The sequence below is a fragment of the Thalassophryne amazonica genome, chromosome 17 (assembly GCF_902500255.1).
Source record: "Thalassophryne amazonica chromosome 17, fThaAma1.1, whole genome shotgun sequence".
NCBI classification, from domain to species: Eukaryota; Metazoa; Chordata; class Actinopteri; order Batrachoidiformes; family Batrachoididae; genus Thalassophryne; species Thalassophryne amazonica.
The window spans coordinates 28,673,919-28,701,205 of record NC_047119.1 but is presented as its reverse complement, the minus strand read 5'-3'; the positions used below and the strand labels follow the sequence as shown (position 1 = coordinate 28,701,205).

The 27,287-nt window shown below is 41.2% G+C and overlaps 2 protein-coding genes across 3 annotated transcripts; one reads left to right on the top strand and one right to left on the bottom strand.

The window, feature by feature from the left end:
• Positions 1–938: 938 nt before the first annotated feature.
• On the bottom strand, positions 939–20,373 carry zdhhc8a (zinc finger DHHC-type palmitoyltransferase 8a). 2 transcript variants are annotated; one of them, XM_034192691.1, is made up of 10 exons: positions 20,008–20,373; positions 7,889–8,010; positions 7,640–7,797; positions 7,045–7,217; positions 6,835–6,937; positions 3,634–3,725; positions 3,413–3,542; positions 3,237–3,333; positions 3,005–3,117; positions 939–2,278 (listed from the first exon to the last, which is right to left on the bottom strand). In XM_034192691.1, the coding sequence occupies exons 1-10, from the start codon at positions 20,127–20,129 to the stop codon at positions 989–991; spliced, it is 2,400 nt and encodes a 799-aa protein (XP_034048582.1). In that variant the 5' UTR covers positions 20,130–20,373; the 3' UTR covers positions 939–988. The 2 variants fall into 2 exon arrangements, with proteins under 2 accessions (XP_034048582.1, XP_034048583.1); XM_034192692.1 differs by lacking the exon at positions 20,008–20,373 and having other exon boundaries at positions 7,876–7,994.
• Positions 20,374–24,424: 4,051 nt separating this feature from the next.
• On the top strand, positions 24,425–25,525 carry LOC117530080 (tyramine receptor Ser-2). Its single transcript, XM_034193015.1, has one exon. It carries the CDS (start codon positions 24,425–24,427, stop codon positions 25,523–25,525), a length of 1,101 nt encoding a protein of 366 aa, XP_034048906.1.
• Positions 25,526–27,287: the final 1,762 nt, after the last annotated feature.

Genomic DNA, 27,287 nt, shown 5'->3' with positions numbered 1-27,287 from the left:
CGACTCTACTCCGAGCTCCCCACTGATGACCGAACTTCTCACCCTATCTCTAAAGGACACACCAGCCACCCTCCTGAGGAAGCCCATTTTGGCAGCTTGTACCCGCGATCTAGTTCTTTCGGTCATGTCCCAACCCTCATGACCATAGATGAGAGTAGCAACAAAGACTGACCAGAAGATCGAGAGCTTCGCCTTTTGGCTCAGCTCCCTTTTCGTCACAACAGTAAGGTAGAGCAAATGCAATACCGCCCCTGCTGAGCCAATTCTCCGGCCAATCTCACGCTCCATCATCCCCTCTCATGAACAAGACCCCGAGGTACTTGAACTCCTTCACTTGGGGCAAGGCCGTATTCCCTACGTGGAGAAGACAATCCATCGGTTTCCTGCTGAGAACCATGGCCTCATATTTAGAGGTGCTGATCCTCATCCCAGCTGCTTCACACTCAGCTGTGAACCGATCCAGTGAGTGTTTGAGTTCACCGGTCGATGAAGCCAACAGGACCACATTATCTGCAAAAAGCATTGATAAGACCCTGAGCCCACAAAACTGGAACCCCTCCACCCCCGACTATGCCTCGATATACTGTCCATGAAGAAAACACATGAAACTGAAAATACAAAATAGATTTATTCATATAAATGACTACAAAATACTATTAAATAGGAATTTCTCATGAGGAGACAAACAAATTGCGGCATCACATCATTTCACAATAGCAATATCAAAAGTGATAGAAACAAACAAAAGGTAATCTGTGTGTGCCGAAAGAGGAGGCACGACTATCCTGAGTAGAACTTTCTGGATTAACGACAGAGAAACTCACATCACAACAATATGTATAAATGAATTCTTCATTGTGTGCTTCTGTCTCACACATCCTCCAGACAGCCTCTTATTTACAAAGAATTTGGGAACTGTGACGACTGTGACTAACACTGCATAGATGATTCATTCACACCATTACAAACACAGAGTGCTTTTTTAATTTTATTTCTGAGCTCCCTGGGTGAATGAGTCCTTCCCTTTGGAGGAGTATGTCATTGAGGATCGTTTTCTTGTGCCATAAGTGGCATATGAGGAGGTGGCGGCGGAGGCAGCGGTGGAGGGCATACGGGGCAGGGTAGCTGTGGAGGAGGGGAGGGCATGCATTTGGCTGTCAGGAGGGCCGCAGGCTGGAGGTGATGATCTGCCTTTACTCTGCAGGCTGCTGCTGCTGTGCAGAGGAGAGCTGGATGGTTTAAGACCCCGAGTGAGCGACGATGTGGAGGAACTGGAGAGCGGCGAAGTCCTCAGCCCGTAGCCCAGGATGCCTGTACTCATCAGAAATTCACGGGAGCCATAGGCTGGTGGAGTTGCTCCACGGGAACCTTGAGGTCGGATGTTGTCTGGTGGCAGGCTGCGCCTGCTGGGGATGTCGTAGATACCCATATCCGGGCCATAGAGTGCCTGAGATCTGGCCTGAAGGTGCAGCATTCTCTCTCTTTCCTCCATTTCTTTTCTCTCGTGGATTGATGCTATGAAGGTTTTTGAAAAGCTGTCATAGCGTGCGGCTGCAGATTTCTGAGGAGTTAAGCCATGTGGGCCAAGATCACAAAGGCTGTCTCGAAGACACTGAGATGTCATATCACGAATGCCCAGACCTGGACGGGTTGCATCTTGTGATGTTGCAGGATGGGATGTGAGATCCCTTGTCAACAGCCCTTGAAAACCAGGAGAAGAATCTCTCTGTATGAAACCCTGGAAGGAAGGTGAAGGATCCCTGGATGTGAGACCCTGCAAGGCAGGTGAGGGCTCTCTAAGTTGAGGAGAGTGTCTGGTGACACCAACAAAAACGGGACTGTAGGCATGAGGAGCTGATCGCGGCACCACAGACCCATCTGTACCATGGATCATAAAATGTGCATGGTACCCCACTGAAGGAGCCCCTCTTTTTCCCACAAGGTGAGGATCTGCAGGGTTGACAAGACTATTGTATGGGTAGCCACTGCTGTGGTTGGTCAGCAGGCTGGAAGGAGAGGTCAAGACTGGCAGGGGATTGGAACCCAAACCCTCCGCAAGCACACCAGGCAGTTGGGACTTGCTGCTGTGGATGTTGTTGTGTTTTGGGACAAGAGAGCGGGAGCTGAGTATAAGAGGGTTGGCCTGCAGCGGGTTGGAGATTGTGTTGGCCTCAACAGACCAGTTGTTCTGGGGGCTCCTTCTCACTGGGCTTCCTTTGGACTCAGAACTGACATCAGGTCCTTTGCTGTTCCCTTGCTGCTCAGATGTCTTCAGCAACTAAATAATGTGACATACATCAGGTTAAAATGTCAAACATTAGCCAAAATGCAGATCTATTTTCCCTGCAATTAGCAAGGCATAATGAAGCAAACCAGTTAGTTAATGAGTGGAGCTGCATAGTCTGCTAATAAACAACAGCGGTCTTAGCGGCCACCAGGAGATTGTGATCAGCAACACGGGCTTTGCAACAGGCCGACATGGCCCAAAATCAAAGAAGAGGGGTCTTTCTTGTCATTGTGACATACAATGAAATTTGACATCTGCATTTATTCCATTTTAATTACAGATGGACACAATGCAACCACTAGGGGCAGTGGGCATCCGAGGACCAAGGTTGGGTAGGATTACTTTGAAAGAATACATGTGGATTACATGTATGTATGTACATACATTTGGATTACTTGTAATCTGATTACTTTTGGATTACATTTCAAAGTAATCCTACCCAACCTTGCCGAGGACTAACTCTACATGTAGAGAAGGCTGCCTCAGTCAGAGGCGGAGAAAGGAGAAGACCCAAAGTAAGCATGTTTTTCGGAGGAATTCTGGTCCTCAGCTGTATGTATCAGAACCTGAAATGCCGTATATGAACACGTAATAGTTTTATGGCGTTAGTTACCAAAAATTTGTGGACCCTCACACTGACTGCATTAATATACACACTACAACCATTATAATAAGATGCTAATGACAGGGAAGAATAGACCAGATCAAACTGAGCACCTGCTCTGGAAGAATGGGTGAAGATCCTCTGGATATGGCCTCTAAAACTGGTCTCAGCTGCGGTACAGTGGGTATAGATACGGGAATGATGGTTTTGGTATTGTGCCCCGTATCTGGAAAATAGGTCGCCGCAGGATTAATTATAGTGTTTTTACAATGGAGGCATCTTTGTCACCATTATATAAGCGTGTATGCATTATGAATAGGGCCTGATCTGGTTGTCCTATCGTACCATCAAGAGCAGACACTTGACTTTTGAGGAGGCTGTGGTCTGGTTTGGGTGGGATAGGAGGTGGAGTTTTCAGCTCAATATCTCCAACTGTAGAAAGCTGGAAGGAGAAGGAAAAGAACAAAACACGAAACATCAAGTTGTGTGGCTTAAACGTTGAGAAATTTATTCATACTTACTTTATTTTGGACATCTTTACTCTGTATTCCGTTATCCCTGACTTTCGGTGAGGTCTCCCCGTCGATCTCTGGTCTCAGGAATGGAGGCTGAATGTGGACGGCTGTTTTGTTCCAGGGTCTTTCTGTGTAACTGGTGTGACAGACAGAGAAGACAAAGACGCAACCATCAAGGTATGACGTGATCTGAAAAGCTTCAGATACGACAGAAATAGAATTCTTACTTTGGAGAGATGGGACTGCAAAATAAATACTCCAGGTTGCTGCAACAACCTCGTGTAAAAGGATTAACTCCTCCTTGAAACTTCCCTGTTACCTGTTGGGACATTATGAGAGTTAGGAGAATATTCGGCTGCACTGTATTGTTCTGTTATGACCACTAACTGCTTTCAAAATTAACATATTAGTTCTTTAGTGCCTTGGATCTTGAACATTTTGACCCAGGTACCACCTTTCTGGTCAGGATTGGGAGCATGTGTTGGTGCCGCACACTGCCGCATCCATCGTGCCACAAAACTCCCTTGGGTGCTGGATGGCAACCACCCAGGCAGACAACTGGACCACCCCACCTTTAAAAAGTATCTTTCACAGATAGGTGGAATGTGTGCATCCTCTTGGCTTTTTCCAGTTGCTGCAGTGCGTGTTGGATCAAGCCCATAGAAGTGCACCACATGACCAAAATGTCGTAGGTGATGTTCCCTCAAAATGCACGTGATACTCCTCCTCCATTTTCCCTAAACAAACATTGTTGACACAAAGTCATTCCAGTGGTACCCAAGGATCTTCCAAAGAGACCTAATGCCAAAGATGATTAGTTGTCACATTAGGACACCATTTAGTGTTCAAGTCTCAAAACCATACACAGGCATGCACATAACTAGTACTGGTGGTGTAGTGCGTGCTAAAAATAAATGATGCGCAGCCAAAAACACAAGGGAAGCACTTCATAGGAGGACAGATTGTATAAGTGTTTCCCTCTGTGTGCATCAATGATTTTTAGCACACACGAGCATGATGAGTACCAGTTATGTGCACCCGTGATTCAGCGGTGCCAACTTGGCGACTTTCTCACTAAATCTGGTGACTTTCCAAACCCTCTTGATGACTTATTTTCTCAAAAGTGACTAGCGACAAATCTAGCTCCTTTTCCTGGCGTCACTGGAGACTTTTCTGGTGTTTGGCAACTCAGATCTAGTCTCTGTTCTCACCGAGCGGCAGCAGGTCTCCCCACCTCCGCTGCTGTTGCAAAGCCACAGAGGTTGTGTGCAAAGCACTGAGCGGAGGGATATCTACAATCCTCCACATTCAAACACGCGATTTTGAGAAGTGATAGTCAATTTTAATGGATAAATAAATAAACAAGCCAACAATCAAGGTTATTTGTAGTTCAATATTATTAAGGTGTTTTTACTCACGTTTTCTGTCTGTCACGTGTTTTTTTTCCAACAAATATATTAACAGTAAAATGAACAAAGGACGAGGCCACAAAGAGATAAAAAAAAAAATTGTACAATAACAAAAGTAAAGGCATCCTTTAACATTAATTCTCTTCAAAAAAAAAAAAATTCCTCATAGAGCGTGACAGTTTTAGGACATTTGGGAGAGTCTATAAGCTTAATACTACTTATATATTGTTCAAATTCAGCCAGAGGTCCGTGTAAATTCCTTTTCAATACTCTACATTTATGAATATGGAATTTACCAAACAATATTAAAACGTTGATAATGTATTCAATGAGCTCTCCGTTTTTTTCCCCTACAGCATGTGATGATGTCATACTATGCAAATAATATGCAAATTTGATGATTATGTCGTTTTGCGACTTCTGGCGACTTTTAGGACAGACAATGCCTACTTTTCTTAGGGGATCTGGCAACACTGCCCTGACCATACAGCAAGACAGGAAGCATCAGGACCTGAAAGACTTTGGACTTTCGTTCTCCTGCTGAGATATCGGCATCACCAAACACCTCTGTCCAGCAACCTGGTACCTCCATAAGATCTTCCCAGGTGTCTCTCAGTCTCAAACATTGAGGACTCCAAGACATGAACATCACTGTCAAGATAAAGGACTCCGGTTGTTAAGTGTGATGTAACGCATCATGTGATTTTCAACTTCCAGGTCCAAACAAAAAAGGCGCTCTGTCATTAACACTGAGAACTACAGTGAGACGCTCTGATCAGGCTGCACTTAAACTGCTGCACACAGACAACAGCATTAACATTACAACATAAAACTATTTTTATATTGTGCCTAAAACTCTCTTGAATATATTGTCTGGGTTTATAGACGTTGTTATTGCGTTTGTTTTATGTAAACATGCAAGAATCACAGGCTGTCTCTCCGTTATTTTCAATGGGAGTTGCTGTGAGCTACGCTTGCTTCCTGTTCATGTTGTTCTGGGGGAAAGTGAAGTTTGCACTTTAACGTCCTCTTTATTGTCCTTTACAACAGTGTTTGTCCTCTTTGTTCCAGAGTAATATATGTAAGATGTCTGAAATTCGGTTTGTGTTTATTAAATTCCACGCAGGTTAAACGTAACAGACACGGATTATTGGTAATATTTGTTTTAGTAAGTTTTTAGGGTCTCATGGATGCAGTCTCTTATTAACGTGATGAAAAGCATAAAAAAAAAAAATACATTTTAGTAGTACAGTGGAACCTTGAATTACGAGTTTAATTTGTTCCATGACTAAGCTCGTAAGTGAATTTCCTCCATTGAAAATAACTAAAATAATTTTAATCCATTCCAGCCTTGTAAAACATCCCCTAATCATGAAAAATAAAATAAAATAATATATATCTGTAAACTTAAACTGTAGATCCTTAAAAGGATCATACAGATGTAACTAATTGTAAACTTGCAGGTCTTTGGACCCAGAAACAGATTTATCATGTGATGCGTTACGTCAGAGCTTAACAACCAGATAATGTCTCTCTCTACAAGTTCTACACTTTCCCTCCACACAAATACACATCTGATGGTCAAAGGTAAAAACTGTCAGACTGTAGGATGCCAGCCTACCCCAATTAATTTAATCATTTCAGTGGCTTTGAATTTCTAGATATTCCCTGGTACTTTTGAAGCACCACCAGTGGGTGGTGCTACTCAAACTACAATTTGAGAAAGAAAGTCGGGGAAAAGTGCCCAAACAGTTCCCCTGCAAGTTTTAAGTAGCATGTCATTTGCATCACATCACCAAAGCAGATCTAATATAGACAGATGCCTTTCCATGGAGAATGGGTTATGGTGGGGCTTGAACCCAGGACCTTCTTGTTGGGAGACACGTGCTAACCACTGTACCACCACCATTCATAGACCTACATTCATTTTTACCACTGTACAAACTGTTCAACCTGCAGATGTCACTACTGAGAACACCAGGCTTGACTGTACTTTTACGTTTGTTGACTCCAACTGACTTGTTCATTGGTGGTTCGTCCTCTGGAGACCAGGTAGAGGTGGAATCCGGTGAGGCCCAGAATTGGAATAAGAAAGAGTCCTGATATACTGATCACTGCCAAACTGGATCGACTGTGAAGGAAAACCACTTTACACACGTCTCAACGAGAGGAAGGAAGGATTTTGACATTTGAATACAGAAAATGGTGCGATACGAGGCGCAAGGATACGTGACTGTGCAGTGAAGCTTCCATAAGTCATCCATGTGGTTCAGGACATAGATAAGACCGAATGTGAAAACGCAGACCATGTGCACTGTCAGCGACAGCAGAAACAGAAAGAAGTAGCGATAGTTTCGTCTCCCAATGCAGTTGTTCACCCAGGGACAGTGATGGTCAAAGTCCTAAATCCAAAAAACAGGAAAACAAGATTTAATATTCAGTCCATATCAAATATTTTGTGTCACTGATGGGCTGGAGAGCTTTCTAAATACGCTTTGTTTAATTTAGGATGTCTGAAGCCCTTTTTCAAATTGCATTTCTATGGAGACTACAAAGGATCCGAGAAAAGGATTAACCTGATTATTGAGATCTCACCCTCCCACCATCACACTCTGTCCAACCTGCAGAAATCCCGTTATTGACTCTTCCCATCACACCTGGCTGCAGTCTCTCTCTCGCTCTCTCTTTCTCTCTCATGTGCATTATAGCCACTCTCCTTTTCTGGTGCATCCTCACTTTGTACTTTTGTACCCTTAAAACTGTTTGTCTTCACTCTTTCTTGATTATTCCTATGACCTGACTCCTCTCTTTTCATCTCTCTCACCTCCACACAGTGATCGCAGACACTGCAGTGGGAGCAGCGCGGCGGTCTGTAGAAGTGGCAGGAAGCACACCACTTCATCCGAACTTGGACTCCCTTCACATCCACGTTCTTGTACAGCGGTGCACGGAATTCATCCTCCTTGTCCTCGTCTTCGTTAGCTGCAAAACACGTGAAATGGGAAAATGACGACCAAGAAAAATAAATTGATATCTCTCTCACTGCAAATGTAACGTTACTTTGAATACGGACCCACTGGCAGCACACCGGCATCCATGAAGGTTGCCATGGTGAAGTTGGCCAGCACGAACAGGAAGACGACAGCACAGCATGGTGGCACAGCAGGGGAGATGGTCAGAGCCAGCCACGGGCACCTGAATATATGCACAGGAAGAAATATATACAGTGAGGAAAATAAGTATTTGAAGACCCTGCGATTTTGCAAGTTCTCCCACTTAGAAATCATGGAGGGGTCTGAAATTTTCATCTTTGGTGCATGTCCACTGTGAGAGACATAATCTAATAAAAAAAAAAAATCCGGAAATCACAATGTATGATTTTTTAAAGAATTTATTTGTATGTTACTGCTGCAAATAAGTATTTAGACACCTGTGAAAATCAATGTTAATATTTGGTACAGTAGCCTTTGTTTGCAATTACAGAGATCAAAGGTTTCCTGTAGTTTTTCACCAAGTTTGCACACACTGCAGCAGGGATTTTGGTCCACTCCTCCATACAGATCTTCTCCAAATCTTTCAGGTTTGGAGTTTCAGCTCCCTCCAAAGATTTTCTATTGAGTTCAGGTCTGGAGACTGGCCAGGTCACTCCAGGACCTTGAAATGCTTCTTACGGAGCCCCTCCTTAATTGCCCTGGCTGTGAGTTTGGGGTCATTGTCATGCTGGAAGACCCAGCCATGATCCATCTTCAATGCTCTTACTGAGGGAAGGAGGTTGTTTGCCAAAATCTCACAATACATGACCCCATCCATCCTCCCTTCAATACGGTGCAGTCGTCCTGTCCCCTTTGCAGAAGAGCACCCCCAGAGTATGATGTTTCCACCCCCATGCTTCATGGTTGGGATGATTTTCTTGGGGTTGTTCTCATCCTCTAAACATGGTAAGTGGAGCTGATTCCAAAAAGCTCTATTCTGGTCTCATCTTACCACATGACCTTCTCCCATGCCTCCTCTGGATCATCCAGATGGTCACTGGTGAACTTCAAACGGGCCTGGATATGTGTTGGCTTGAGCAGGGGGACCTTGCTGCCCTGCAGGATTTTAAACCATGACAGCATCATGTGTTACTAATGTAGTTTTTGTGACTGTGCTCCCAGCTCTCTTCAGGTCATTGACCAGGTCCTCCTGTGTAGTTCTGAGCTTTCTCAGAATCATCCTTATCCCACAAAGTGAGATCTTGCATGGAATCCCAAACCGAGGGAGATTGACAGTCATCTTGTGTTTCTTCCACTTTCTAATAAATAATCATACAGTTGTTATATTCTACCAAGCTGCTTGCCTGTTGTCCTGTAGTCCATCCCAGCCTTGTGCAGGTCTACAGTTTTGTCCCTGGTGTCCTTAGACAGCACTTTGGTCTTGGCTATGGTGGACAGGTTGGAGTGTGATTGATTGAGTGTGTGAACAGGTGTATTTTATACAGGTAACAAGTTCAAACAGGTGCAATTAATACAGGTAAAGAGTGCAGAATAAGAGGACTTCTTAAAGAAAAATTAACAGGTCTGTGTGAGCCAGAATTCCTGCTGGTTGGTAGGTGTTCAAATACTTATTTGCAGCAGTAACATATAAATAAATTAAAAAAAAAAAAAAAAAAAATCATACATTGTGATTTCCGGAATTTTTTTTTTAGATTATGTCTCTCACAGTGGACATGCACCTAAGATGAAAATTTCAGACCCCTCCATGATTTCTAAGTGGGAGAACTTGCAAAATCGCAGGGTGTCACTGTATATATACACACATACATATACATATATACATACATACATACACACACACATACATACATACACACACACACACACACATTAATTCAAAGCATTCTTACAATGCAAGTCTGAGTTTAAACAGTATTTTATGCTGTGCGTCTCTTAAAAGTTGAGGTAAACTCAATTTATACTTAAAACTCGAAGGGATAATCTTCATCCCGTTTAGTTTGATGACAGCAGGAGATTCCAAAAGTAATTGTTTACAGCGTGCGTTAAACATGCACTGAGTGGTGACAGCAAAAGATTAAACCATGATGGCTCTGCAAGAAGGATGTTTTTGCTTCCCAAAGTGGAAGCATCAAATTCATCTGTGCAGATCTGAACATCCGTAGGGACGTAAACGTAAGATTTTATTTAAGAAGCTTTAAATAAATCACCAGCTTCTCAGAAATGGCATGGGGTAACTGCTTTACAAAAATGCCAATCCTTTAGAAGATGGTTTACAGAGACTTTAAAGTGGACCTTCCCAGCAAGTTAATGCAAGTCGGCAGATATATATATAAAAAAAAAAAAAAATGTAGACAAAAATATTCCATATACAGTGAGATGAAGCATTTGGAAAAATCAGTTTCTCATCTCTCTGAGAAATGAGCTGTTTCTCTGCCTGTCTCTTTAAATGGAAAGGAGCTGCTGCTAACCACGCCCACTTCCTTTCAGCTTGGGACTCCGACGAGGGCGGTCGTATCTCCTCCACTCTCCCTTATCTCTGTTTTCTGCCTTTAACCTTCAAGTCCCTATTTCACCAGACTGAATTCCTCAAATCGGATACTGGATCTATTGGACTACTATTGGATTAACCATGGAATTAATCAGCTGGTCTCTGAACGCTATTGACACCATTTTTTCTACAAGAAGGTCAGGACCGGGGGATCCTACCTGCCCAGATGGAAGGTATCCTGCGGGCTATGTCCATGACTCCTGGAGTTCCTGGCGTGTGGCATGCTTGGCGCCTTTCTCCATCGAGGACGTCGAGGATTTATTCATTTTTGGTCTCAAGGTAGCAGGGCTGGTACTTTTTGGCTCATGTGCTGCCCTGATCTACCGGAAAATTGGCAAGATGGCGGCATCAAGAACCATGACCCCTCGCTTGTCCGTCATGATTAACGAGGTTGGCAAGGCAGTGCATTCTCCGACTGCGATGACTCTTGAACTCAGATGCAAATTGGATGACATCTGGCAGCAGATGCGTGCTTTGCAGTTAAAGCTGAAGGTTTCAAAGGCTGGTAAATATTCTTAATTCATAATTGGGAATATTCTTAATTCATAATTGGGATTTGGTTGTGCAAGTGGAACTGTTAAGTGTTTTTCACTGCTGTAACCATAACATTACAGGCTTATCAAGCCTGAAGGTCAAATTGCCCGACTGTTTTTCCTCCAGAGGGATTTGTTTTGGCCTGGGGAACATTGGCTGTTTCTTATCTCACAAAGACAATAAACTGCTTTTCACAGGACTGAAGCATGTTTCATTCCCTCCCCCTCCCACCCCTCCTTCCCCCATCAACACCCACCCTTTCCGGCACCTGCTTCTCGTCATCCCGTTTCCCTTCGGAGGGGGTGATGTAGTTTTAGCTGCAAGCCCACGTTCCCCCCAAGCTGATGTTGGCGGCGCAACTCAGCGTTGCTGCGTGGCCTTCACCCACTTGCCTCAATTCGGATAACGGACTTCTTCAAACTTAGTGCACATAAACAATGTCAAATGTGTATGTGTTGCCTTTAATTCTGATGTGTGCCATTATTACAGTAAACAAGTAATAATTGTGGACTAATTGCTGTCTGAGGTAACTGGAGTGTAAACGTAATTTCTCCACTGTGAGATCAATAAAGTATCTATCTATCTATCTATCTATCTATCTATCCTTTTCCATGTTTGAACCGTGCACAGGCCAACTGAATGGGCGTGTCTCCAAATATGTTCTGGATGTCCAAAACAAGCGTGATAGACTTAATTTTAATTTTCTGAATACGTTTCTGTTTATGTCATTTACGTTGTGCTTAATTATACAAAACTGGAGTATAAGGTTATAGTGGTAGATTCAAAACAAATGAGGTTTTCAATGACATGAACAGTTTATAACGGGAATCAAAATTAAGAATTGCCCTCTTCGATTATTTGCTTCAGCAACAATCCTCAAACCCCTCGGCTGATTTTTAGTCTGTGGGGGGGGGGGTTACCCCCTACTGATGCTATGCCAGCTGCAAACCCAGTAATCCCTGGATTATAAACTCTGGATTAAAGACCATTTCTGACAGTTCAGTGCATTGTAGAAACCTCACTTTCAATACCAAACAAACAGTTCATGCATTCATGGCTCACGTGCGTCACAAAAGGTGTTATTATATCGAGTGTAGTGACACCAAGATTTGGGATGGAGTAGAGCAGAAGAAAGGCCCATTTTAAAACAGAAAACATCACAATATATCTTTAAATCACTGGATAAACACATTCTTGTAATAGGACAAACCTGTCTTGATAGATGCAAAGACATCTAGCAAAAATTAAATTACAGCAAACTGAAGAAATGCTGAGTGTGCAAGGAAAATATTAAGCAGCAAAACAAAAACTTGCCTAGTCAGCCTAGTCAGAAAACACTATGACACATCCGGCAGACAAATAGAGTCTTTCAGGGACCCATGATCCTTTGTGCACATGGGGGGTTACGGTTCAAGTCGCCTGTTGTAAACAACAAAAATGGCATCACCGTGTGTCATGCACGAAGGGAAAAAAAAAACAACATGCAAACCTGCTTGAAATGTGGTTACCAGAGGCATTTTTTAAATCCTGCTCCACAAGGTCGTTATTTTCCCAATAACTGCGAGGACACAACAAATCTCTATACAACGCCATGTTACTGCAGGACCATCACCGCAGTGGGTCAGTGGCACAGACAGTCGGTCAAGCAGCACGCTCAGCACTGCAAAATACTGCCAGAGTTACACGAACGGCATCGCTGCCCTGTAATCTACTGCATCTCTGGATATCAGCACGCACCATCAAAGGTGAAGAAGTGAAAGCACTTGTGAACTGTGGCCGCGTAAACAAACAAGTAGATCTGTTCTTTTAATGCGTGCAAAAAAAAGTCACTTAAAGCTTATTTTGCAGTGAAAGAACAGGAATATATGTTTCGATTTACCATGTAGCATAATTCAAGATTCAATACATTTCAACACTGCGAGTAGGTGGCTTGTTGATAATGCAGGATTTCTCAGTCGAGACAGAATGCATATTTTAGTTAACGAGGGACGTTTCAGCAGACAGACCTGATTTTCTTAAAATAGAGCATAAACAGCAAAATAAGAAAAACAAAAATAGCAGTTTATTGTAATGATCACTGCACAAAAAATGCCTTAGTACAGATGTTTGTACTATGCCTGTCAATACAGAAGACATATAAAGAAAAATATTTCAACAGTAAATTACATATGTATAGTACTGTGCAAAAAAACAAACAAACAAAAAAATTAGGCACCCTGGTGTTAATTCACAAAATCTTAAATAATCTTTTTTTCTCCAATATGAGTAAAAGACCAAAATTAATTTCCAAATGTTAATATTCAAAACTAAATGAAATTTGCAGATTATTTTGTCTAGTTTATTAAATACAAAGGTAATCACAAGAGGCATTTTTTTTTGTTGTTTCGATGCATAATACTATTTAAGGTGAATGATTTAATAATTAGATTGTTTCCATTATTTTTGCACCATCTTGACTTAAAAAACATTTTGAACAGTATTATTATGCCTACAAAATCCACACATGTATGAGGATATTAGTTTAAAAATGATACAACACTGCAACACGTAAAAGGTAATAATCACTAAAATGAAGCGAATGTAACATTTATGCTGCACTAAATGATAAAGAGGATCGTAGAACAAGAATTTGAAAAGCTTGTTTTTTGTTGCTTGCTTTTACAGTTTTTAAGTGAATGCAATGATGTTTGCTGTTAAGTTAGAACCAAAAAATGTAAAAAGTGACTTTGAGGTTTAATGAGGTTGTAATGTATCCAATTATAAATAAATATGAACATTCTGATGGTTTTCTTCCACCAAAACATTAAATCCAGGCTTGCATCTCAGATGTACCTTCTGGCAAATTGTGGCTGAACTTTCAGGTCTTTTTAATAAAATCCTCCTCTATACCACTTCATCATGAAGCTGCATAACTGGGGATACAAAATGCTGAAAATGCACTATGCACAATTTCTCCAATCACAGCCACAGAAGCCTATAGCCTGTTCTTGGTTGTGTGGATGTCTTGGTGGCTTTCCTCACTCTTCTCCTTCTTGCACAGTCACTGAGTTTTTGACAACGGTCTACTCCACACAGATTTACCATAGAGTGCCATACTGTTTGCATTTCTTGATAACTGATGTAAATAAAGTCCAAGACATATTCATTGACTTGGAAATGTTCATGTATCCATCCCCTGACTTGTCTGAAGAAAACTGAAAATTAAACTGATTATATACAGGCATTACACCAAAAGGGGCAGATTACTTATGCAACCCATCATCTTGGCTTTTATTTTTTTAATTAATTCCATAAGTCATCCATTAATTTATATCAGGTTGTAGAGATTTACTTTCAGTTTGAGTCTAAGGAAGATTAGAAATTTTTTTATTGAGAAGCCTGATTTAGTTTTTGTATTTGAAATGCTATGAAATTAAAATGCTTGAAATACCAAGGGGCTGAATACTTTTGCAACCCACTGTAAGTCATAAAAGTATTTAGATGGATTTGGACTAAGTACACGCAGCTAATTACACATTCAAAAATGACAGAGTGAAATATTCCCAGATAGGGTTAACATGGAATTGGACAGAAGATTCTAATCCCATAGTCCCAATCTGGTCTCAGATTCCAAGAGAAAACGTCCACCCCTGGAATGCACAGTCGAAACTAGGACAGATATATCTACAGAGGTCAAGGGTCAGTAGAGTAACATTGCTGATAAAAGCCTTCATAATGGAATATCAATTTATGACACCAATCTGCCTATTCGCCATATTTCTTATATGTACAATTTCTGATTAAACTGCACACAAACTACTTTCTTGTAAAGATATAATGGAATATAAGCAATGTAAATGCACAGATCACATACAGACGACACCATGCTGTCTCACTAACATGCAGTACTGAAGAAAAGCTCTGGTTCCATTCCCATCCACACATTCTATTTATTGTTTAATTTTGTCTTTACCAGCACAAAAAGTTGATAAAACTGTTATGCAACAAGTTTACTTAATATGATGTCAGTTATTGTTTCAGACAATGCTCACATCAAAGAATGAATTTACTTCTTTTACACACGGAGTCATATTAAAACACTATCAGCAAACAAGCCTCTGAGTGTTGCACTGACTGAACTCTGATGATTGATTTGTTTGCAAGAAATACTGTTTTGAAAAATTAGTCAAAGAGGAATCCATGAGATTGAACAGGTCAGCCATACAAGGAGCTAAAAATCCACTGTGCAGAATGCCGTTATGCTACTTGGCATAGATCATACATACCTATACACATATAGAGTACAGACATAAGCTATTTTAAACCATAACGTTGTGAATTATTAGTGGCATGGGCACTTTGAGTGACAGCTCAGTACGCGGTCAGCCCATCTAGCAAAGGCCGCTTGCTGCCATGGATCAGACACAGTCGAATTGAATGCTTGTCCTTTCTGAAAATTTTATTACAAATATCTGAGAGATTATGGTTTGCAGGGCAGTGAATTGTGCTAACAGACCATCAAAGAAATTGGTGCTCCAGTATTTCTGTTGTGAGACAGTTTAGTGTTATTTAATTTACATGTTAGCACCGAGAACACCAGGTTCGCATTAATTAGCAAGTATTTTGATGCGATTAGGTCCACTGATGGTGCAGCGGTTACCAAGGCAATCTACCGGTTATACGTTATGCGCCCAGGCCGTTCATTACAAAAACTACCATTCAGTCCTCAAAAATATTCCTTAATCAAATATCCAAACAAAATGTAGCTTTTAAGCCTTAGCTTTGCTTGTCTGGGAACACGAGCTGGGTGATGGGGATGGGGTGGGGGTGAATACATATTCAGGCAGTTCCTAGACACTTTGCTCCCTGTCAGTTTTGCCCCTAATATATAATGGCGTAGCATTATTAAACTGGTACGGTGCTGCATTATAGGCATTATTATGTTTTACAATGTGTAAAGATAGTTGGGTGGGTACGGTTAGGGTATTAAGAAATCAATATAAACTAAACACTGAACCAGCAAAGGCTATCCAAACTTGTTCTGTGATCTAAAATAACGTGCAGTTTATATCAATCAATCAATCAATTTTATTTATATAGCGCCAAATCACAACAAACAGTTGCCCCAAGGCGCTTTGTATTGTAAGGCAAGGCCATACAATAATTACGTAAAAACCCCAACGGTCAAAACAACCCCCTGTGAGCAGTTTAGCTAATTGGTGTGTGTCCTCTGGCTTCATGGATAGATAAAGCTGGGTATCATCTGCATAACAATGAAAATTTAAGCAATGCTGTCTAATAATACTGCCTAAGGGAAGCATGTATAAAGTGAATAAAATTGGTCCTAGCACAGAACCTTGTGGAACTCCATAATTAACCTTAGTCTGTGAAGAAGATTCCCCATTTACATGAACAAATTGTAATCTATTAGATAAATATGATTCAAACCACCGCAGCGCAGTGCCTTTAATACCTATGGCATGCTCTAATCTCTGTAATAAAATTTTATGGCCAACAGTATCAAAAGCAGCACTGAGGTCTAACAGAACAAGCACAGAGATGAGTCCACTGTCTGAGGCCATAAGAAGATAATTTGTAACCTTCACTAATGCTGTTTCTGTACTATGATGAATTCTAAAACCTGACTGAAACTCTTCAAATAGACCATTCCTCTGCAGATGATCAGTTAGCTGTTTTACAACTACCCTTTCAAGAATTTTTGAGAGAAAATTTAGGTTGGAGATTGGCCTATAATTAGCTAAGATAGCTGGGTCAAGTGATGGCTTTTTAAGTAATGGTTTAATTACTGCCACCTTAAAAGCCTGTGATACATAGCCAACTAATAAAGATAGATTGATCATATTTAAGATCGAAGCATTAAATAATGGTAGGGCTTCCTTGAGCAGCCTGGTAGGAATGGGGTCTAACAGACATGTTGATGGTTTGGATGAAGTAACTAATGAAAATAACTCAGAACAATCGGAGAGAAAGTGTCTAACCAAATACCGGCATCACTAAAAGCAGCCAAAGATAACGATACATCTTTGGGATGGTTATGAGTAATTTTTTCTCTAATAGTTAAAATTGTATTAGCAAAGAAAGTCATGAAGTCATTACTAGTTAAAGTTAAAGGAATACTCGGCTCAATAGAGCTCTGACTCTTTGTCAGCCTGGCTACAGTGCTGAAAAGAAACCTGGGGTTGTTCTTATTTTCTTCAATTAGTGATGAGTAGTAAGATGTCCTAGCGTTACGGAGGGCTTTTTTATAGAGCAACAGACTCTTTTTCCAGGCTAAGTGAAGATCTTCTAAATTAGTGAGACGCCATTTCCTCTCCAACGTACGGGTTATCTGCTTTAAGCTGCGAGTTTGTGAGTTATACCACGGAGTCAGGCACTTCTGATTTAAAGCTCTCTTTTTCAGAGGAGCTACAGCATCCAAAGTTGTCTTCAATGAGGATGTAAAACTATTGACGAGATACTCTATCTCCCTTACAGGGTTTAGGTAGCTACTCTGCACTGTGTTGGTATATGGCATTAGAGAACATAAAGAAGGAATCATATCCTTAAACCTAGTTACAGCGCTTTCTGAAAGACTTCTAGTGTAATGAAACTTATTCCCCACTGCTGGGTAGTCCATCAGAGTAAATGTAAATGTTATTAAGAAATGATCAGACAGAAGGGAGGTTTCAGGGAATACTGTTAAGTCTTCAATTTCCATACCATAAGTCAGAACAAGATCTAAGATATGATTAAAGTGGTGGGTGGACTCATTTACATTTTGAGCAAAGCCAATTGAGTCTAATAATAGATTAAATGCAGTGCTGAGACTGTCATTCTCAGCATCTGTGTGGATATTAAAATCGCCCACTATAATTATCTTATCTGAGCTAAGCACTAAGTCAGACAAAAGGTTTGAAAATTCACAGAGAAACTCACAGTAATGACCAGGTGGATGATAGATAATAACAAATAAAACTGGTTTTTGGGATTTCCAATTTGGATGGACAAGACTAAGAGTCAAGCTTTCAAATGAATTAAAGCTCTGTCTGGGTTTTTGATTAACTAATAAGCTGGAATGGAAGATTGCTGCTAATCCTCCGCCTCGGCCCGTGCTACGAGCATTCTGGCAGTTAGTGTGACTCGGGGGTGTTGACTCATTTAAACTAACATATTCATCCTGCTGTAACCAGGTTTCTGTAAGGCAGAATAAATCAATATGTTGATCAATTATTATATCATTTACTAACAGGGACATAGAAGAGAGAGACCTAATGTTTAATAGACCACATTTAACTGTTTTAGTCTGTGGTGCAGTTGAAGGTGCTATATTATTTTTTCTTTTTGAATTTTTATGCTTAAATAGATTTTTGCTGGTTATTGGTGGTCTGGGAGCAGGCACCGTCTCTACGGGGATGGGGTAATGAGGGGATGGCAGGGGGAGAGAAGCTGCAGAGAGGTGTGTAAGACTACAACTCTGCTTCCTGGTCCCAACCCTGGATAGTCACGGTTTGGAGGATTTAAGAAAATTGGCCAGATTTCTAGAAATGAGAGCTGCTCCATCCAAAGTGGGATGGACGCCGTCTCTCCTAACAAGACCAGGTTTTCCCCAGAAGCTTTGCCAATTATCTATGAAGCCCACCTCATTTTTTGGACACCACTCAGACAGCCAGCAATTCAAGGAGAAAATGCGGCTAAACATGTCACTCCCGGTCCGATTGGGGAAGGGCCCAGAGAAAACTACAGAGTCCGACATTGTTTTTGCAAAGTTACACACCGATTCAATGTTAATTTTAGTGACCTCCGATTGGCGTAACCGGGTGTCATTACTGCCGACGTGAATTACAATCTTACCAAATTTACGCTTAGCCTTAGCCAGCAGTTTCAAATTTCCTTCAATGTCGCCTGCTCTGGCCCCCGGAAGACAACTGACTACGGTTGCTGGTGTCGCTAACTTCACATTTCTCAAAACAGAGTTGCCAATAACCAGAGTTTGATCCTCGGCGGGTGTGTCGCCGAGTGGGGAAAAACGGTTAGAGATGTGAACAGGTTGGCGGTGTACACGGCTTCTGTTTAGAACTACGCTTCCTCCTCACAGTCACCCAGTCGGCCTGCTTTCCCGGCTGCTCGGGATCTGCCAGAGGGAAACTAACGGCGGCTAAGCTACCTTGGTCCGCACCAACTACAGGGGCCTGGCTAGCTGTAGAATTTTCCACGGTGCGGACCCGAGTCTCCAATTCGCCCAGCCTGGCCTCCAAAGCTACGAATAAGCTACACTTATTACAAGTACCATTACTGCTAAAGGAGGCCGAGGAATAACTAAACATTTCACACCCATAGCAGAAAAGTGCAGGAGAAGCCGCCATGCTAAACCAGCTAAGAGCTAGTAGCTGCGCTAAGCTAGCAGATTCCTAAAAACACACAAAGTGAATAATGTGTAAATAATTTAGAGGTGATTCAGCAGAGGGAGTGCTTTAGTTAAGGTACGTGAAGATTACACTGTGAAACAAATCGTTATCTAGGTAACTAGATCAATCTAACTGCGCAGATTAAACAGCTAACAGATACAGCAAAATACCGCTGGGCTCCGGAACAGGAAGTGATACAATACCGCAGTGAGAGCCAACCACCAGTAGAGCTAGTTGACAGTAGGGCTGTACAATATATAATCACGAATGGCCGTTCAGTGCGGAAAAACGTGAAATGTTTATTTTTTAATTTGTTCTTCTGATCTAAAATAACGTAACTTAATGTATGTAACATCCAAGTACAACACGCATGGCTGATAAACCGCGGTTTCATTAGGGTGAAAGATAGCACAAGAGCAAAATCGATAAATAGTGAAATGTTCTACTTCCGTTGAGGCTCTAAAACTTCACAGCTAATGTTCTCATGTGTAATCAAATAAAAGCAGCAGTATATAATGAGCAAAAGCTACAAAAATCAACTTTTGAAAATAAATTTTTAATATGTGTGGGCCTCATTAGACTTTCCTGCGGGCCGTTTGTGGCACCTGGGCCACTACTTTAAGAACCTATTATAATGTTCATTATAATGGGGGAAAAAAATGGAAGAATGAACCAAATGATGAGTGGTTTGTCACCAACTTTTTCTCCCTCGGCCAGACGCGGGTTAACTTACGTGAAGACGAAGAAGCCGGAGGTGGAACCGACCAGGAGGCAGGCGGCGGTGCACACCGGGATGAAGGCGCTGACTTTCAGCGAGTTGTCGGCGCCGCTGGCGGGCATCCTGTCCACAGTCATCAGCGTGACATACTAACAACGACCGCACACGGCGGATAAATGCTGATCCGTGTATGTTTTCTCACAAAAACCTTCATAGAGCGCTAGATAATGTAAAAAAAGACGGAGGCTGGAAACCCAAACGCTACACACCATCCGACATGTGTCCTGACCGGACAGCAGCGCACAGATGCCGCCGCTGATTTATCCCAAAGGTGGAGCTTGTGAATGGCGTGACCAGTCACAGACCCCCCGCTGTAATGTGCTGAAACGCCTTTTTCTCCCTCTTCTCTTTTGTGAAATATGGTTAAAAACTGCCCCATTTACAGTTACGCCGTTTAACACAGTCTAGGAGGTTAATATATAAACCCAACCGCTTCCTTTTAAAGCAGGTGAACGGCTTTGCAGGAATTAGACGGGTCCTAATTCCATTCAATTTGCTATGCTACCGAGCAGCTAAACACTTAAGGACCTCACGGCCTTGATATTAAGTAGAATTTTACTCTATCAAAACTAGGTGAGCTAATTAATATAACGTTAATAAACCACTTTAAAGTGAGGGCTGGGCAGTTCTACGTACAGGAGTAAACCTAATAATATAAAAATTCAAGCCTCACCTTATGAAGGTGCTGCTAAAAAAATTAGGAATCATAAGGAATATTCCAATGATTATGCCTATTACGTGAGTTTAGAATGAGCTAAATGTTTTAAAATGGTCTGAATAAAAGATTTAGTACTCCAGGTTTTTGACTATGCCATTTATTTTTGGCTTTTGAATTACACTCCTTGTCATGGTAATTTTGTTACCATAATTTTGAAATAAATGTGTGCCATCTTATTCATGGGTTTAGGAGAAATTCTAGATATTCTCTGTCTTTGGTGGTGATTGAATAGGTTATTGTTTAATTCCCAATTTAATACCTCACACTTTAGAGAGAATGTGATAACCAAATTACATAGTAACAGAATACGAGATTGTGTTTTCTTGATCTCTGACATGAATATTTGATTTTCCCTACCTGGTACAAGGAGGTAAAACATCTTTAAGTAATTGGTTTAGTTGTAATTGGAGTCAACAAGAGGCAGTGTATATGTATGGTTTATTTCACATTGCGTTTGTAGTCATTATTACCTCAAAATTACAGGTGTCAAACTTCATTTTCTTTGTTTGATGCATGTATAAAAAAAAAGTGAGAGCATGGCTGTGTCCCAGGGTTTGCACACCCATCTCAGCGTGGCACTCTCATTGGAGCAACATCTCTGCTATTTTGGCATTGTGGGATAGCTCACCGGACTACTTTCGCCTGACCCAGCACTTAATTTGCCAACATGAGAAGATGCTACTGTATGAGTGTGAGTACTGACTTACAATCATTTAAAACACACAAGATACACAGGTTCTTGTGCCAAATATACTCCTGATGTTTTTGTTACCCCTGAAAACGCACCGTCATCGCAGGTCTGGGAACTACTTTTTGCGCTGGAATTCATCAAGCATGTCGGCTGAGTACTAACACAGAATATACAGAAACTGTATATCGTTGTTCAGCCAAATCGAGAGCATCCACTGTTGGCTTACCATAAGCTAGTGGCGCGCGTGTGAGTGTGGGGTTTGCATAGTTCTAAGGGCGGTGTCCCAAGAAATTCTTCAGGCCTTCAGACACAACAGAGGTTGAAACAATTTATTCTGAAATGAGGCCATCTATCCCATGTAACATTTTGCAATTCCATCATTTGCTTTTCTGCCCCTACCCCCCTATCTTCTGGTAAACTTGACATCTGCATGCAAGAAGCTAGCGTAGTGGGCATAAAGTAAAATTATGATCCATTATCACGACACTAACAGTAAACGGAATGGTAAATGGTCTGCATTTCTAGAGCTTTTCCATCTGAAGCAGAGGGCTCAGAGCACCTTGCAACAATGCCTCACTGTCACCCATATATGCCTTCTTATTTGAAGGATTCAAATAATGTAAGAAAGCCACCATATTCAGCACTCAGCTGCGCACACATTCCCACAAGCACAAAAAGACTGAAGACTGGAAGAACACACCACCATCACACAATGGAGAATCCCCCTTCATCAGAAGGACAGAGCACAGGAAGAATTTCCACCATCCTAAGAAAGATCTGTCCAGTTTCTAAGAGAATCTTGAAATTCCTGGTGGCTGTTTTTCAGTGGGTCAGGGTGCAGATCTTGTCTGTTGCTGAAAATAACTAAAGTGAAGCAGATTGTTCTGCAGGCATCTCGACACGCAACCCTGAATGACACAAGTTATACTTAACTTGTCACATTGTGACAGAAAGGGGTTCTGACAAAGCCTAAAAATGAGATGAGTTGGCAGTGAGAATGTGTAGTTTTGATGTTACGTGAGATGTTTGTGACTCTGGGATTTATGTCTGTGTTGAGCTTTTTCATTTTTATGAGTGGATTGGCTCTGGCATAGTCTTAAGTGAGTCAAGAAAGAACTCTTGTTCTCACAACAGTTGGGGATTCAGTCCTTCTGTCAGGCAATGCTACAGCCAGAGATGAACTGTCCAGGCAAAAGTCCAGGGTCCAATTCTGCCAAAGCCTGCCAAGCTAGCTCAGTTCTTCAAAACACTGTTCTTGGAAGTGCAATACAGGATTCTGTATTGCTCAGGATTCCCCAGAGCAAGCACACAGGCGACAGTGGTAAGAAAAAAACTCTCTCTGATGATTTGAGGAAGAAACCTCAAGCAGACCAGACTCAAAGGGGTGACCCTCTGCTTTGGCCATGCTACCAACACAATTGACAAAATGAATATACAGGAAATGTTGCCGGTACACAGGATGGGAGGGTTGCAGAAATAGACAAGACACCCATCTCTGGGTGGAGCTGCACCTCAAACAGAGAGAGAGAGAGAGAAAAAAAAACAGAATCAGGCATCAGAAAGACAACAAATACAATATAATTTGTCAGCATTAAGCAACAAGAAAAACAAAAAATACTAAGGTGATCGCCGGCCACTAGCCCTAAGCTTCACTAAAAGACCCAGACTTCAGATAAAGTTGAGGCCGCAGCACACCGTTTCCTAATTAAATGAATTTAAAAGGGTAAAAAGCATAGTAACATACTATGCCAGTATGCTAGCCATACGAAAGGGAAAATAAGTGCATCTTAAGTCTGGACTTGAATGTCTCTACAGAATCTGATTGTTTTATTGATGCAGGGAGATCATTCCACAGAACAGGGGCATGATAAGAGAAAGCTCTGTGACCCGCAGACTTTTTATTCACCCTAGGGACACAAAGTAGTCCTGCACCCTGAGAACGCAAAGCCCGGTCCGGTACGTAGGGTTTAAGCAGGTCAGCTAGGTAGGGAGGTGTCAGTCCGAACAATTTTATAGTCCAGTAGCAGAACCTTAAAATCTGATGTCACTGGGACAGGAAGTCAGTGAAGGGATGCCAAAATGGGTGTGAATGTGTTCCAACTTTCTGCTTCATGTCAAAAGTCTGGTAGCAGCATTTTGAACCAATTGGAGACTGCTAATGCTGGACTGCGGTAAACCAGAAAATAGAACATTGCAGTAGTCCAATCTAGAAGAGACAAACACATGAATCAAGCTGGGTAATATCACACAACAACCTACTTCTGGAATGGCAGAGGCAGAAGACTAGAGCAAGCAGCCATCAGGAGATGGGAAAATGACAACACCAGCATATGTCACTCTCAAAGGACAGTCATCCACATTATTGCCAGCAGAGATGAGCAGTAGCAAGGACTCACCACCAGAGTGAGACAGAGAAACCTAATAATAACAGAGTGCCACAGGAAGCCCTTCCCAAAGATCACAAATTGGGAAAAAGAGAAGAGGGAAAGAGTCAATAGGTGCCTGATTGTGATATATTGGAAATGGATTACTGTTGCCTTGGAACACCTTTGCCATCTGTATCCTCCTCAGCTCCAGTTGGTTGGTTCATTTGAAATCCAAGTGGTTAAAATAATTTTCAAATCATCAAATCCTTTTTTTTATACTTTACAGAGGGTCCTAGCATTTGGTGGGCAGGGTTGCATTGTCACTAGATATGTTTTCCTGACATTGCTTAGAAAGATGTGTTCTCTAAAATAAACTTCTCTCCATAGCATCCTTTGATAATGCTGTCTTAAGGGACTAAATAAAGCAAAATGATAAGACATGTTTGAACTCTGCAATGTGATTGGATTTGACGTTGTACCTCCTCTTTAAAAGCCCAAAGGTGGAAACAAATCACATTAGAAGGCTGCTCAACTGAGACGAGCACAACTGCACTCCGACAGTAAAGCTCAAGTTTAGCGGACCTCTGATTTTATGAAATGATCGACACAGAAAAGTTGATCGAATCCATCATCAGGGCAGTCATGTTTGTAGCAGGGATCCTGGGAAACAACTGGCTGGCTTTACGTTCTCTGCCTGTGAACACATCTGGGCTTCGTACTAATGAGGTCCTGTTCCTCAACCTTGCCTTTTCCAACCTCATCACCAATTACCTGGTGGACCTGCCCGACACCATGGCAGACTTTGCTGGAAGATGGTTCATGGGGGAAACCTTCTGTGGTGTGTTTCGTTTTTGCGCCGACCTATCTGAAACTAGCAGCATCTTCACCACCTTGTTCATTAGTGCATTCTGGTACCAGAAGCTTGTTGGCTCCCTGAAACGAGGAGGTGCACCAGTGCAGCTGGACAACCTGGTCTTGGTAGGCTGCCTGCTTGTCGGGAGCTGGACGGTGGCTGTGGTCTTCAGCATCCCACACTTTTTCTTTGTCACAGTGGAAGGGGCAAATGACAGCCATAAAGACTGTATAGATGTCTTCCCAAATGCACTGGCAAGGCAAACCTACGAGATCTTATACTTAACCCTTGCTAACGCTCTCCCTGTTGCTGGAATAGTATATGCTAGTTTCCAGATTGTCATCACTTTGCTTAAAAACCAGCGTTGCATACGGGGCCACAACTCCAATCCCACCAAGGAAATGTTTAAGGACAGCAAGAGTCTTGAAAAGATTAAAGAAGAGAAACCAAACACCTCCAAAGAAATCAACGAATCTTCTAACATTTACATTGGCGTGACTGCTGCTTCTTCCTTACATGTTTCCCAAAGCTCTCAAGTCAAAAGCAAAACAAATAGGGACACCAGCGCTGCTGATCCACCAAATAATTCAAAGACCAGCCAGATGCCTGCTAAGTCCAACCTGAATTCGAGCTCTCAGGTCAGGGCGGCCAAAAGCGTGGTGGCTGTTGCCAGTGTGTTCCTAGTCTGCTGGCTGACTCACCTCCTTCTGCGCATTACCAGAAACATCCACACATCATCGCTTGTGGTGGAGGTGGAGAGCTATATAGCAGCCTCCTACACCTGCATTATTCCCTACATATTTCTGCATGGAGTGAAAAAACTGTCATGCACATGCAAACGGTAGAGACAGGCTCCGCTTTCAGATCAAAGATCAACAGTGTGATTGAGTAGTTTCCTGGACTGTTTTATGCAAACTGTTTGCTCAAGAAGTTAACCAGCTACAATGTTTAGCCTGACATGTTTGACACCAAAAAGAAATACTAATGTCTAGCTGCAATAAAATCTAATGCTTTCTATTATGAGCTAATCTATTTTAAAGTCATATATAGGCCCCAAGACCCATCAGTTCAGGGTACAGTCACTTGAAGTAAATGATACAACTACACCCTGGAAACCCATCACAGGTTACTTCCCCAGCCAACACCTGTACCAGTTTACAGCAGGGTGGATTGGAACACCACAACCTGGATACACAGCAGAAAATGAATAAATGAATGATTGGACTGGGAAAATACACATCATTAGAGTTTAAGCCTTTTTTTTCTCCTTTAGATCCATGTTGAGACATTGTCAGTCTCTCTCTCTCTCTCTATATATATATGTGTGTATATACACTCAACAAAAATATAAACGCAACACTTTTGTTTTTGCTCCCATTTTTCATGAGTTGAACTTAAAGATCTGAAACATTTAATGTACACACAAAAGACCCATTTCTCTCAAAATATTGTTCACAAATCTGTTAGTGAGCATTTCTTTGCTGAGATCATCCCACCTCACAGGTGTGTCATATATTTTTTTTTTTTAATTTTATTTCATTCATTTAAAAGAAAAACAGAAAAGCAAAAAACAAAAGCACCACAATACCAGAATGAAAAGGAGCAGAAAGAAGAACAAGTCTTATGATTTCTGCCCCTTTTAACAATACAATCTTTCAATATACAGCATCATAGTCAACATTATTTAACAGATTGCATTTCTTTAACTTGTCACATACCACTGACCCATTTCATAATTATGACCATTCATTAATAGATTACATCACTGACAGGTTACATTTAAACTTAAGACACTCCAAACATTATTAACAGTTTACTTTTTTTTTTTTTTGACTTTCTTGCAGCCCACTGACTTACTTCATAGTTTCATACTTACTTAATACATCTAATTTAATGTTTTTTAAATAATTTAAGCGACCTTAATTCTTTAATTTCTTTATTAAGATTGTTCCATAATTTGACACCATTTACTGCAATACTCCTTTCCTTTACTTTGGTTCTAAATCTTGGTTTTTTAAAGACTTCTATTCCTTTCAATTTATAACTACTTACTCTTTTTTCAAACATATTTTGAATGTTTGTTGGTAAAGTATTTTTATTAACTTGGTACATCGTTTGTAATATTTTCAAATCAACTAAATCATGAAATTTAAGTACCCTGTACTTAATAAACAATGGATTAGATGAATCTCTAAAACCACTGTTACTAATCACTTTTAAAGCTCTTTTCTGCAAAATAAATAAAGGTTGTATATAGGTTGTATATGTTGATCCCCAGATTTCTACACAGTAAGTTAAATATGGGACAATCAATGAATTGTACAATGTTAATAAACCATAACTATTTAATGAATATTTTACTTTATGCAAAACAGCAATGGCTTTCGCTATTTTTCCTTTTATGTAATTTATGTGTGACTTCCATGTAAGATCTTCATCAATCATGACTCCTAAAAATTTCATTTCTTTTACCCTTTGTATATCCATTCCATCTATTGTAATGACACATTATTTTCTTTCGCTCTATCATTAAACAATATGAAATTTGTCTTATTAATATTTAGTGACAATCTGTTTATATCAAACCAATGTTTAACTTTTTCCAAC